Raw genomic sequence first — 11,180 nt, 5'->3', positions numbered from 1 at the left:
AAACATTCGGCTAAATTGCTGCGGTCTGCTATCGATTAAGGCGCCATCTTCCGGGAAAATGGAAAAACGAAACGAACATTTTCGATATATGGAACGAAGAAATAAATAGCGATGTTAGTATTTCAATTTATTACCCAAATTGTATAAGATAATAAAAAATGATACGAATTATCTAAATTAATTGTCATTTTGGGCCAAAATTAGTCCAAATCCGTTGTTTGAATTTAGTTTCAGCAACATCTCCCTTTTTCTACTACCAGGAAATGCTTTCCGTTTTATCTCTGATACAGTAGCGTTCATAAGGATTTACTCTACAATGGGCAAGCTAAACGTTTCCCTGCTCCGATATCTCTCGAAGGAGGACTTTCGCGTTCTCACAGCGGTAATTATAGATTGATTTATACATCCGATCTCTTATCAAATCGGGTTCAAAGATTGCGACCGTGCGCTTCGCGGTGGTTAATGTTGACTGATAATGGCCCATATTACTAAACCAGGTTCGAACCCTAGATTTTTTCGATGTATAGTAACCATGAATTTCTATTTTGATCTTATTCTTTTAGGTGGAAATGGGCATGAAAAATCATGAATTGGTGCCTGGTCCTCTTTTAGCTGCTATTGCCGGACTGAAGCATGGTGGTTGTCATAAAATCTTGAAAGAACTGACAAAACATAAACTTGTTGCCTATGAAAGAGCTGGACGAAGAGGTATAGCAATTTCAAATTGATTCTAAATTCCTTTTCTCTTTCTATTTACAAGGCTTTTGAATTATTGTCTTGTTTTAACAGCTGATGGCTATCGATTGACGAATGCTGGATACGATTATCTAGCGCTAAAAGCTCTAGCTGTCAGAAATGTTGTCGCTTCTGTCGGCAACCAAATAGGAGTCGGAAAAGAATCCGATTTATACATCGTGGCGAATGAAGATGGAGAACAATTCGCTTTGAAGTTACACAGATTAGGCAGAACGTCGTTTCGCAAACTGAAAGAGAAAAGAGACTATCACAAAAACCGTAAATCCACGTCTTGGTTGTATCTGTCTCGATTGTCAGCGACAAAGGAATTTGCCTACATGAAAGTATGTTATCTATACAAAAATTGTTGCGTTTAGTTTCTTTATAGAATATATTCCTAGGTTATGAAATGGGAGAATAATGAAATGTTTAATATCTCAATTTTCAGGCGTTATATGACAGCGGATTTCCGGTGCCTAAACCAATTGACTTTAACAGACATGCGGTAGTTATGGAGTTACTGAATTCATTTCCAATGTAAGTGAAGATCTCAGTTGATTCGACTTGAATTAATTTGTTCATTGATAAATTCATACGACTTGTAGAAATGGGATGTGCTATTAATGTTGTAAATAATCATAGGTGCCAAGTTCAAGAAATCAAAGACCCAGGAGCAACATACAATGAATTGATGGAAATTATCATTAGATTAGGAAATGTAGGAGTTATACATGGTGATTTTAATGAATTCAATCTGATGGTTGACGATGCTGGAAGTGTGACTATGATCGATTTTCCGCAAATGGTTTCTATAAGTCATCCAAATGCGCAATGGTAGGAATATGCTGCCGTATGATATGAAATTGCTTTGTTGACTCTGTTGATAATCTCAGATATGCTTTATCTTCAGGTATTTCGAACGTGATGTGAACTGTATTGTCGAGTTTTTCGCCAGACGGTTTCATTATGAAAGCAAACTATTTCCGAAGTTCAGCGATGTCCAGTGAGTACGGAAACTAGATAATCATAAAACATAATGTAAATATCCTCATCTACTGACAATTCGATCATTTCATTTTCAAATCTAGTCGAGAAGGTCGTCTTGATGTCGATATCTCCGCAAGCGGATTCACTAAAAAAGAGCAGGAGGATTTTGATGAGGTTAGTTTAGTAATTGTAGGAATGCAGCCACATATAATAAATGAGTGAAATACCAGTATGGTACTTAAGACAAAATGACTGTCCAATTCAATGGAAGAAAAAACCCTGAGTACTATTAAGTTATACTGAAGGATCAGTCATTTATTACGTATGCATGAAATATGATTTTTTCTACCACCCCCTTCCCCCCTGTACGCAAAATTGGCCATTTTTTCATATAGATTAAGTATTACAGTACGCAATTGCACTTACCCCTCCCCTCTCCCCTAATGCGTACATAATGGATGAATGATCCCTATTTCCTAAGGATTTCAATGTTTTGACCCAAATGCTATGAGCGGTTTTCAAGAGATCTATTTCCTAAAAGCAGTTATATCATATTATTACAACTGCTGTGCTTAGTTCAACTTTGTATCATGGAGTTTTTCTTCAATGATACACGATGCGGGTAACATTAAAAAAACTAATTTTTCAGATGACGAATGATTTACACGGTCCGGGAAATGATACAGACGAAGGAAATGAAGATGATGATAGTGATGATGGGGCAGAAGGAGGTGCATCAGAAGAGGAACAGGTCGATGAAGCAGATATCGATGTGGAAGATTCAGACCAGAAATTTGAACTAATTACGAACAATGAAACCGGTGTTGATAGTGACTCGTTGTTAAAATATACCGATAATAACGATGAAGAGACAATTCCTGCATTAGTCGAGGCGGACGATATCGACGATCTTAGCGCTTTAAATCAGAACTATCGTCCATTCAGGAACGAGGACGCGATCGATCAGACGAACTGGTATCTGTTGAAACAGCAACAAACCGGCGCTTTTAGTTCGGCCACGTCGAAAACGAGCGTAGCGCCCGAGGTGATTAAAGCCCGCGTGAAAAGTCAAAGCAAAAAACAGCAACACCGTCAACTAGCCCGGCGTATTCGTAAGCAAGGCGAAGCCGGGGTCGTTACTAAAGATAGACGCGATCATATGGATAATATTAAACAGATGACCTCTGGTGATTGGTGATCAATAAAATCATAGGTTTCACATTGGAAAATGTAGTTTTCTTTGCCTTTTACTTCGGTTTTTTATGCATAGTCCATCAAAATTTTGACAAAGATTTGATTAGTCTTAATCAACTAGAGTTGCAACGATGAGCTACAGGAATTTCCTTTAAATAAACTGAACGGAACTGGAAAGTTATAACAATATATTTCAAGTGTATTGACTGAAATTTACAACATAAAGATTTTTTCATTTCTGCATAAAATTCAAGACATGCTCTGCTCTTTGTTATTGCAATTTTTAACGAGGTTGGTCAAGACATAAACGAATTAAAAGAAACAAAATTTCAATTGAAAAAAATTTTTATCATAAAAACATGCAATAAATATTTTCACCAAACTGTGCATTGAACAGAAAGTTCAGGCTAAAATATAATGGAACCTTGTTTCTCCTCATCGGCCAGGTCATTTGTTATCAGTTCATTTCTATAGCTACAGGATCTGTTATGGTTAGCTTGATCAAGATTTTATAAGCTATGTACAGGGTAGATATGCAGCTGGCCGGGTCAACTTAATGAGAAACAAGGTATCAATTTCTTTTAGCATTACCGGTACTTGAAAATTTGTCGATGATATAATTCAATCATAATTAACCCCTTAGTTTTATCAAATGTAACAGCTGCCAAAACTACAAAATTTATCATTATTGCACTTTCTCTTAAATCACTTTCATGAACTACACAATGAATCATCCAATTGAAATCCTGAAGTTGTGGTGCTCTTATTATATCAATACTGTGCATCATTGCGGCACGTTTAGTATCACATCATCCGCCTTTTGCATCCCACATGTCACAAAGCCACTAATCGGTCTTTTTATCTGACACTGTTATCTCTTCTTTATTTGTTGTCCCATTTGAGATATGACCATTCATCTGTTACAAACATAAAAGAACAACAATGGTAAAGGATCTTGAATCGATTTTTATCTAAATAGCATCCTCGCTTGCCAGGGTTTGAATGGTTGCCTCCTAACAAAGTCCGAGGACGGAAGGGCGAGCAGGGTTTGCGTTGACGGGAGGCCATAAAAACCCGGTATAGGTGGATGATCCAAAAGTGAACCGAACGACATATACATTACACACCTCTGATTTTTCATTTTTGGAATTATTATGCTCATTCGTTGTTGTTGTTTCTTGACTTTGGCCCGCCGTTACTGCGTCAGTTTTTTTCCATGGGGTCAGGAAACTTGGTAGATATGGTCTAATGAACTTGTGAAATACCCACAGTAAGAAGGGCACGACAATACACGGAACGCACACCATCTTTAAGCTTTTTGCGCAGGACGAACGAATGAGCAAGTGACAAATTTTGGAATTTAACAAAATTGTTTGACGTAACTATAACAAAAACCATAATAAACGCTTGCCATAGGTTGAACCATTTCCGGGGAATTATCTAAAATACGGCCGCGGTCGCGGACTAAAACCACTTCCGAAGTTTAGTGGCAACCGAAAATAAAATTTGCGCGAATGCTGTTGTTTTCTTTCTCTCTTGTTTAAAGTGATTTTAATGATTGATAATTAGTGATATCACCGTTAAACCACCAGTATGTCGAACTCAGATAACGAATCGAATAAAGAGGAGCCTATGGAGGAAGAATCGGTTCGTATTTTATCATATTTAACAGTTTAAAATCTGTGATTTTTGCCGGGTTAGTCTGTTTATAATCCGTTGCTGAATATTTGACTATTGGAGTGGACTGAAAAGACTAGTAAGCAGGCACAATTCGGGTCGAACATCAGTTTTGCTGAAAAATTAGATTAATATAAAAATTAAAACAAAGTTTTTGAAAAAAAAGTGAAAAAACTCGGACATATCGTTTTTTATAAAAACAGGCAAGAAGAATGGAACAAAATGTATTCATTTAGGTCATCTTACTACATTTGGTTAGCCCTCTGACGTGTAATAAGGATGAACATTATTCCATACAAATTAAAAAAAGAAAATGTTCTTTCCTTCGTTATAGCCGGCACCTGAAGTGGTATCTGAAGCTCCCACACTTATTCTCAAACACCCTCCCGGAAAATCTCCTGGCAAACAGGATACTGAGTCTTATGAAGCTGAACTCGTAAGTTATCTCACAAATGGAATCAATTCTCTGAATTTGATGATTGTGTCATTTCGTATGTATTTGTGACGAACACATTTGAAAGTTCACAAACTTTATCTTTGATTTTCAGAATGAAGATCGGTCGAAACGATTCGACTTTTTATTGCAACAAACAGAGCTATTCGCTCATTTCATGAGCACAGGAGCGAATCTGAATAAAAAGACGCCTACGAGCCCGCTTAAAATGAAAACAAAGGTGAAAGGACCACCGAAGATGAATGACAAAGCAAAACTTTTATCAGCGGGAGAGTAAGTTACAAATAATGATTATTTCGATGTCGTTCTATTGCTTTAGAACATTGTATTGCATCCAAAGGTCAGGGTTCCAAAATCGGCCACTTCTCCATGTGTACACTGTACATAAATGTTTGAAGTTGCTCAAAATTATGTAGGACAGTAGACCCGTTGCAGCTCGTATGAGCTCACGTGACTGAACTCCTTATCACCGGTCAATGAAATTGTCTCGGTCTTAATTCAGCCATCGTCATCGTCGCACCGAACAGGAAGAAGACGAAGAACTTTTATCCGAATCGAAGAAAGCGGCTCAAATTCAAATCAGATTTGAAGAATCGCCATCTTGTAAGATACTGTTTTGTCATGTTTATTGTTTGACATGGTTCCCACTGAACAGGGAAATTGGGAAAAACTTGGGAATTTAGAAATAATATTTTCATCAAATCATTTTTGTCTGATTTTCAGATATTAAATCTGGTAAAATGAGAGATTATCAGGTCCGTGGTCTAAATTGGATGATCTCACTTTACGAACATGGTATCAATGGTATTTTGGCTGATGAAATGGTAAGTTTTGTTTTCCTACTTACTAACTTCTAAAACTTTTTGTGCTGAATTGAATTGTTTTTCAGACCTCTGGTAAAAGTTCATGTGGTTATTTGTCAAACGTTTGTGTTTTAATATTTTGCAGGGTTTAGGTAAAACGTTGCAGACGATTTCTCTGCTCGGTTACATGAAACACTATCGTAATGTACCATCGCCTCATCTGGTAATTGTACCTAAATCGACGTTGTATAATTGGGTCGCTGAATTCAAAAGATGGTGTCCATCGCTAAGAGCGGTTTGTCTCATCGGAGATGCTGCTACAAGGGTCAGTACAAATGTCGTTAAGATTCATATTTCTATATTTAGTTCCCTTTTAGTTATATTTAGTTATTTTAATTTAAATGTTCTTCGCAATGCCTTGATAACTCCCCTTATACTCTGACTGATGAATGACTGATCTGAAGGGACCCAGGATTCAAAATCGTTCATTTTGATTCACCTATATGTCTTTTATTTCAGGCTGAATTCATCCGAGATACACTCATGCCAGGAGAATGGGACGTATTAATTACATCTTACGAAATGTGTATTCGTGAAAAGGCAGTCTTCAAGAAATTTAATTGGAGATATTTGGTCATTGATGAAGCCCATCGTATCAAGAACGAGAAATCAAAGGTGGGTATCTACTAAATAATACTACAACCCCTAAACCTGTAAGTTCAAATGCATAAGGAACTTAATTGACTACTTCACTATTTCAGCTGTCAGATATTGTGCGTGAATTCAAGTCGTCTCATCGATTGCTACTAACCGGTACTCCGCTGCAGAACAACTTACACGAACTGTGGGCTTTGTTGAATTTCTTATTGCCCGACGTTTTCAACAGTTCCGACGATTTCGACTCGTGGTTCAACACGAGCACGTGTCTCGGCGATAAAGACCTCGTATCGAGGCTTCACGAAGTGTTGCGTCCTTTCTTGTTGCGACGTTTGAAATCCGAGGTCGAGAAAGCTTTAAAACCGAAGCAGGAACTTAAGGTTTACGTCGGTTTGAGTCAAATGCAGAGAGAATGGTAAGAATTGATTCAGAGATGTCGCATTTTCAAAGCGAAATAAAGCAAAATATTAATGAAAATTGAAAATTTTTATTTACAATAGGTACACCAAGATTTTGATGAAAGATATCGATGTCGTAAACGGTGCTGGACGCTCGGACAAAATGCGACTACTCAACATTCTTATGCAGCTCAGAAAGTGCTGTAATCATCCGTATCTGTTCGACGGTGCAGAACCCGGTCCTCCGTACACTACTGATAAACATCTGGTTGATAACTGCGGTAAAATGGTTTTGTTAGACAAATTATTGCCTAAACTACAAGCCGATGGTATGTACTTGTTACAACTGCTTTCAGAAACCTTACCGCAATCTGGGTTATGTGTGCATCACCTATTTTTCATCCATATGCTTTTTAGGATCTCGTGTGTTGATATTCAGTCAAATGACTCGCGTTCTCGATATTTTGGAAGATTATTGTTTCTGGAAGGAGTACGACTATTGTCGACTCGACGGACAAACGCCGCACGAGGAACGACAGAAGTCGATCGATGAGTATAATCGTCCGGGTAGTAATAAGTTCATTTTCATGTTGAGTACGCGCGCCGGTGGTTTGGGTATCAATCTCGCCACCGCTGACATCGTTATCTTGTTCGATTCTGACTGGAACCCGCAGGTTGATCTTCAAGCTCAGGTAGGTCTTCGGAGATATTGGGAAATTTGTTTTCAAGTTCGGTGTGAATTGAAAAACCAACACATGCATTTGACTTGATTTTATGAGCCGTTTTTAAAAAACTGTTCTATTGAAGAACAGTTATACGCCTAGGTTGGAAGTCACTGTGAAATCAGATTTGTTTGATAGACTTGTGAAAATGATTGCTTATCAATTTATGGCTTTATTCATTCAGGATCGAGCTCATCGTATCGGTCAAAAGAAAGTCGTCAGGGTTTTCCGTTTTATAACTGAACATACCGTGGAGGAACGGATTGTAGAACGTGCAGAGATGAAGTTACGATTAGACAATATTGTCATTCAACAAGGTAAAAAAAAATTGAATCTCAATAAGTCCTCAAACGGTGGCACAAAAAAGTTTTCAGTCATCGTAGATTCCTTTTCACGTATTTTTCGTTGTTTTCCTGCTGTTCAGGTCGTTTGGTCGACCAGAATCAAAGACTCGGGAAAGACGACGTTCTACAGATGATCAGACACGGCGCCGATCACGTGTTTGCCGCTAAAGACAGCATGATCACCGATGAGAGTATCGACGAGATTTTGAACAGAGGAAAAATGCGCGTAAGTTCTTTATTCGTTTCGCAATCGAGAAAATACTGACGGCATTACAAAGAATTTTGAATTTATATGTATTTGTTGTTTTGTGTAGACTGAGGAAGACAAAAAGAAGCTCGAGGAGCTCGGCGAAAGCTCGTTGCAGAAATTCACGTTGGACACGCCTACGGACAGCGTTTATAAATTTGAAGGTCAGGATTACAGAGATAAACAGAAACTAAGCGTCACACACTGGATCGAACCGCCGAAACGAGAACGTAAAGCTAACTACGCGGTCGACGCATATTTCCGAGAAGCGTTGCGAGTTAGCGAACCTAAAGCTCCGAAGGTAAATTTGGCGAATATTTTGACCATTTATCTGTCGATTGCAGTTCGTATAATGTTTCTCTCTGTCTTAGGCGCCACGTCCACCGAAGCAGCCGAATGTACAAGATTTTCAATTCTATCCGCCGAGATTGTTTGAAATCCTCGATAAAGAGATTTATTTCTACAGGAAAACGATCGGTTACAAGGTGAGTAGCATGAAGAAGATTACCCAGTGATGATAGAATCTTTCACTTAACTTTATATCAGCTTCAGTACTTTTGATTCTGTTCATCTGATCTGTGTGCTAAACTTGCAGGTTCCGCGTAACCCTGAACTTGGTTCCGAGGCAGATAAAGTGAGAAAAGAGGAACAGAAAAGGATCGATGATTCTGAAGTACTAGGTGAAGAAGAACAAAATGAGAAGGAGGAACTTCTGAAAGAGGTTTGTACCGGTTTATTATTGAATGTGGAAATCTATTAATCATACATAGAGAAATGTTAGATTTCTTGAACTGAAAGTCAAGTTCATGAATTTTGAAATGAAGAATGTTGTGATGAAAGCTCATGTGTTTATTTTGTCGTGTAGGGATTTACTAATTGGTCCAAACGAGATTTCAATCAGTTTATCAAAGCGAATGAGAAATATGGTCGAGATGATCTGGACGCTATATCGCGCGATGTCGAAGGCAAAACACCGGAAGAGGTAAAACGAATTGATTTAGCTGTGTAGAATTAATAGAATAAAAACACTATTCGCAAAACATGTCGATGTGTTTCTATGTGTTTCTGTAGGTAATGGAGTACGCCAGTGTGTTCTGGGATCGCTGCAATGAGTTACAAGATATTGAGAGAATAATGGCTCAAATAGAAAGGGGAGAAGCTAAAATTCAAAGACGAGCTGGAATCAAGAAAGCATTAGACGCTAAGGTTAGTCGGTGTTCTGATTTACTGTCATCCCATTTCCATTTACCTCCGGTTGGTTGTGAAAACGATGTGGTAATAAAGTGATATTGGATTTTTAATTGGGATGAATTTTCTATTCTCGATTCGTTAATTTTCGCTCGCAGATGGCCAGATACCGAGCACCATTCCATCAACTACGCATTCAGTACGGTACGAATAAGGGTAAGAACTACACGGAGGAAGAAGATCGTTTTCTCGTTTGTATGCTACATAAACTCGGCTTCGACAAGGAAAACGTCTACGACGAGTTGAGATCCGCCGTCAGACAAGCTCCACAATTCAGATTCGATTGGTTCATCAAATCGAGAACTGCCATGGTAAATATTCATTCATTATTTGAACAATGTTTTCGATTTTTAGCGCAGGATTTAAAAAATGCATGTGTGTTTGATGATTGTAGGAGTTACAACGTCGCTGTAATACATTAATCACGTTGATTGAAAGAGAAAACATGGAACTTGAAGAGAAAGAAAAAGCTGAAAGGCGAAAGGGAGGAAAAGCTAAAGGCACTGCCAATTCACAAAAGGTGAGTGCACAGTCCTTGATTCCTGTAGCGACAAATAATTAGGAAATAATTAGAAGGTTTAAATGTGTCTTTGCACAGTAGAACCTGTTTAATTCGGAATGTTTGGGACCAATGGAATTCATCCAGTTTATGAGAAATCCGAACAAAACATCATATATTGAACATTATAATTATGCATAGGTGGACTGTACATGAAATCTGGATTAGATACAAATCTGTATTAAACTGATCCGATTTAAGCAAGTGTGACTGGAATCAGACGCGAGATCATTTCCATTTGAGTTAAACTCATTTTTTGGTTTTCAGGGACCACAGAAGCGAAAAGCCGATGGAACTCCAGATTTACGAGGTCGACCAAAGAAGAAAAAATAGATGGTCGTCAGTTCGTGTTTCTGAACAAAATTAATCGCGAGTAGATCTGGCGTACTCATCTATCAACAAAATCACAACATCATCGCTTCTGATGACCTAAGACAATGTTCATGTATATATTTTTGTAATTTATAGTATGTCTTTCGTCTGAATGAGCAGAATATTTTATTTGAAAGATCCTGAATACGTCTGAGAATAATTTGGTTAGCACTAACTCAATTCGACTGGAATGCAAAATTGCTTAATTGTAATAGTAACTTTTAGATGATGTGTTGTGTGAATTGAAGTAATACTATAAGATATGTATTCAGTTTTCTGCTTGGTTTGTGCTGTCACTTAAGAGCTGGGTTACAAGGTGTTGAAGCATTTATTGACGGAAAATCTATCTTGTATGCCCATGTATATCTATGTTGCCATTCTGTATGTATGTGAACTGGATGAATAAAGGAACCATTTGTACTAAATCTGTTTGAAGTTTGTTTTACTTTTTCGGCTTAAATGGATTTTCATTCAACACGTCGATACGCCCAGTGGTCTTAAATGTTCTGCAAATCATTCCTTTTATCTCCTAGGAAAAACCGGATTACACTGTTAACGGTCCGTTTCGGTACTTAGTACATCCTGCATAATATTTGCTAGTCAAAATACTTATTTATTGTTGCTCCTTCTATTTCAACTACAAAAATTATATTTTTAGTTTTATTTTGCAACTTTATTAATAAATAAAAATCAATGTTGATAATTGCATTAAAAATTTTTTTCAAGAGAAAAACGTCGTTATATGTGATAAAATATTGATTAAATTCGACCAAATATAGCCGC

The 11,180-nt window shown here is 37.6% G+C and overlaps 2 protein-coding genes across 2 annotated transcripts; both read left to right on the top strand.

The window, feature by feature from the left end:
- The first annotated feature begins 249 nt into the window (after nt 1–249).
- Nucleotides 250–2,943, top strand: LOC141906468 (serine/threonine-protein kinase RIO2-like). The gene is made up of 8 exons (XM_074795768.1): nt 250–382; nt 564–708; nt 790–1,079; nt 1,184–1,272; nt 1,378–1,569; nt 1,646–1,738; nt 1,824–1,896; nt 2,372–2,943. The coding sequence occupies exons 1-8, from the start codon at nt 317–319 to the stop codon at nt 2,918–2,920; spliced, it is 1,497 nt and encodes a 498-aa protein (XP_074651869.1). The 5' UTR covers nt 250–316; the 3' UTR covers nt 2,921–2,943.
- Nucleotides 2,944–4,415: 1,472 nt separating this feature from the next.
- Nucleotides 4,416–10,822, top strand: LOC141906467 (SWI/SNF-related matrix-associated actin-dependent regulator of chromatin subfamily A member 5-like). The gene is made up of 20 exons (XM_074795767.1): nt 4,416–4,563; nt 4,928–5,029; nt 5,142–5,320; nt 5,550–5,650; nt 5,771–5,871; nt 5,996–6,175; nt 6,370–6,525; nt 6,612–6,922; nt 7,008–7,234; nt 7,323–7,597; nt 7,812–7,944; nt 8,052–8,197; nt 8,286–8,519; nt 8,590–8,703; nt 8,814–8,939; nt 9,084–9,200; nt 9,290–9,424; nt 9,565–9,777; nt 9,861–9,986; nt 10,293–10,822. The coding sequence occupies exons 1-20, from the start codon at nt 4,510–4,512 to the stop codon at nt 10,356–10,358; spliced, it is 3,096 nt and encodes a 1,031-aa protein (XP_074651868.1). The 5' UTR covers nt 4,416–4,509; the 3' UTR covers nt 10,359–10,822.
- The last annotated feature ends 358 nt before the right edge of the window (nt 10,823–11,180 follow it).

Source organism: Tubulanus polymorphus, chromosome 5 (genome assembly GCF_964204645.1).
Source record: "Tubulanus polymorphus chromosome 5, tnTubPoly1.2, whole genome shotgun sequence".
NCBI classification, from domain to species: Eukaryota; Metazoa; Nemertea; class Palaeonemertea; order Tubulaniformes; family Tubulanidae; genus Tubulanus; species Tubulanus polymorphus.
This window is presented reverse-complemented; position numbering and strand designations above follow the sequence as displayed.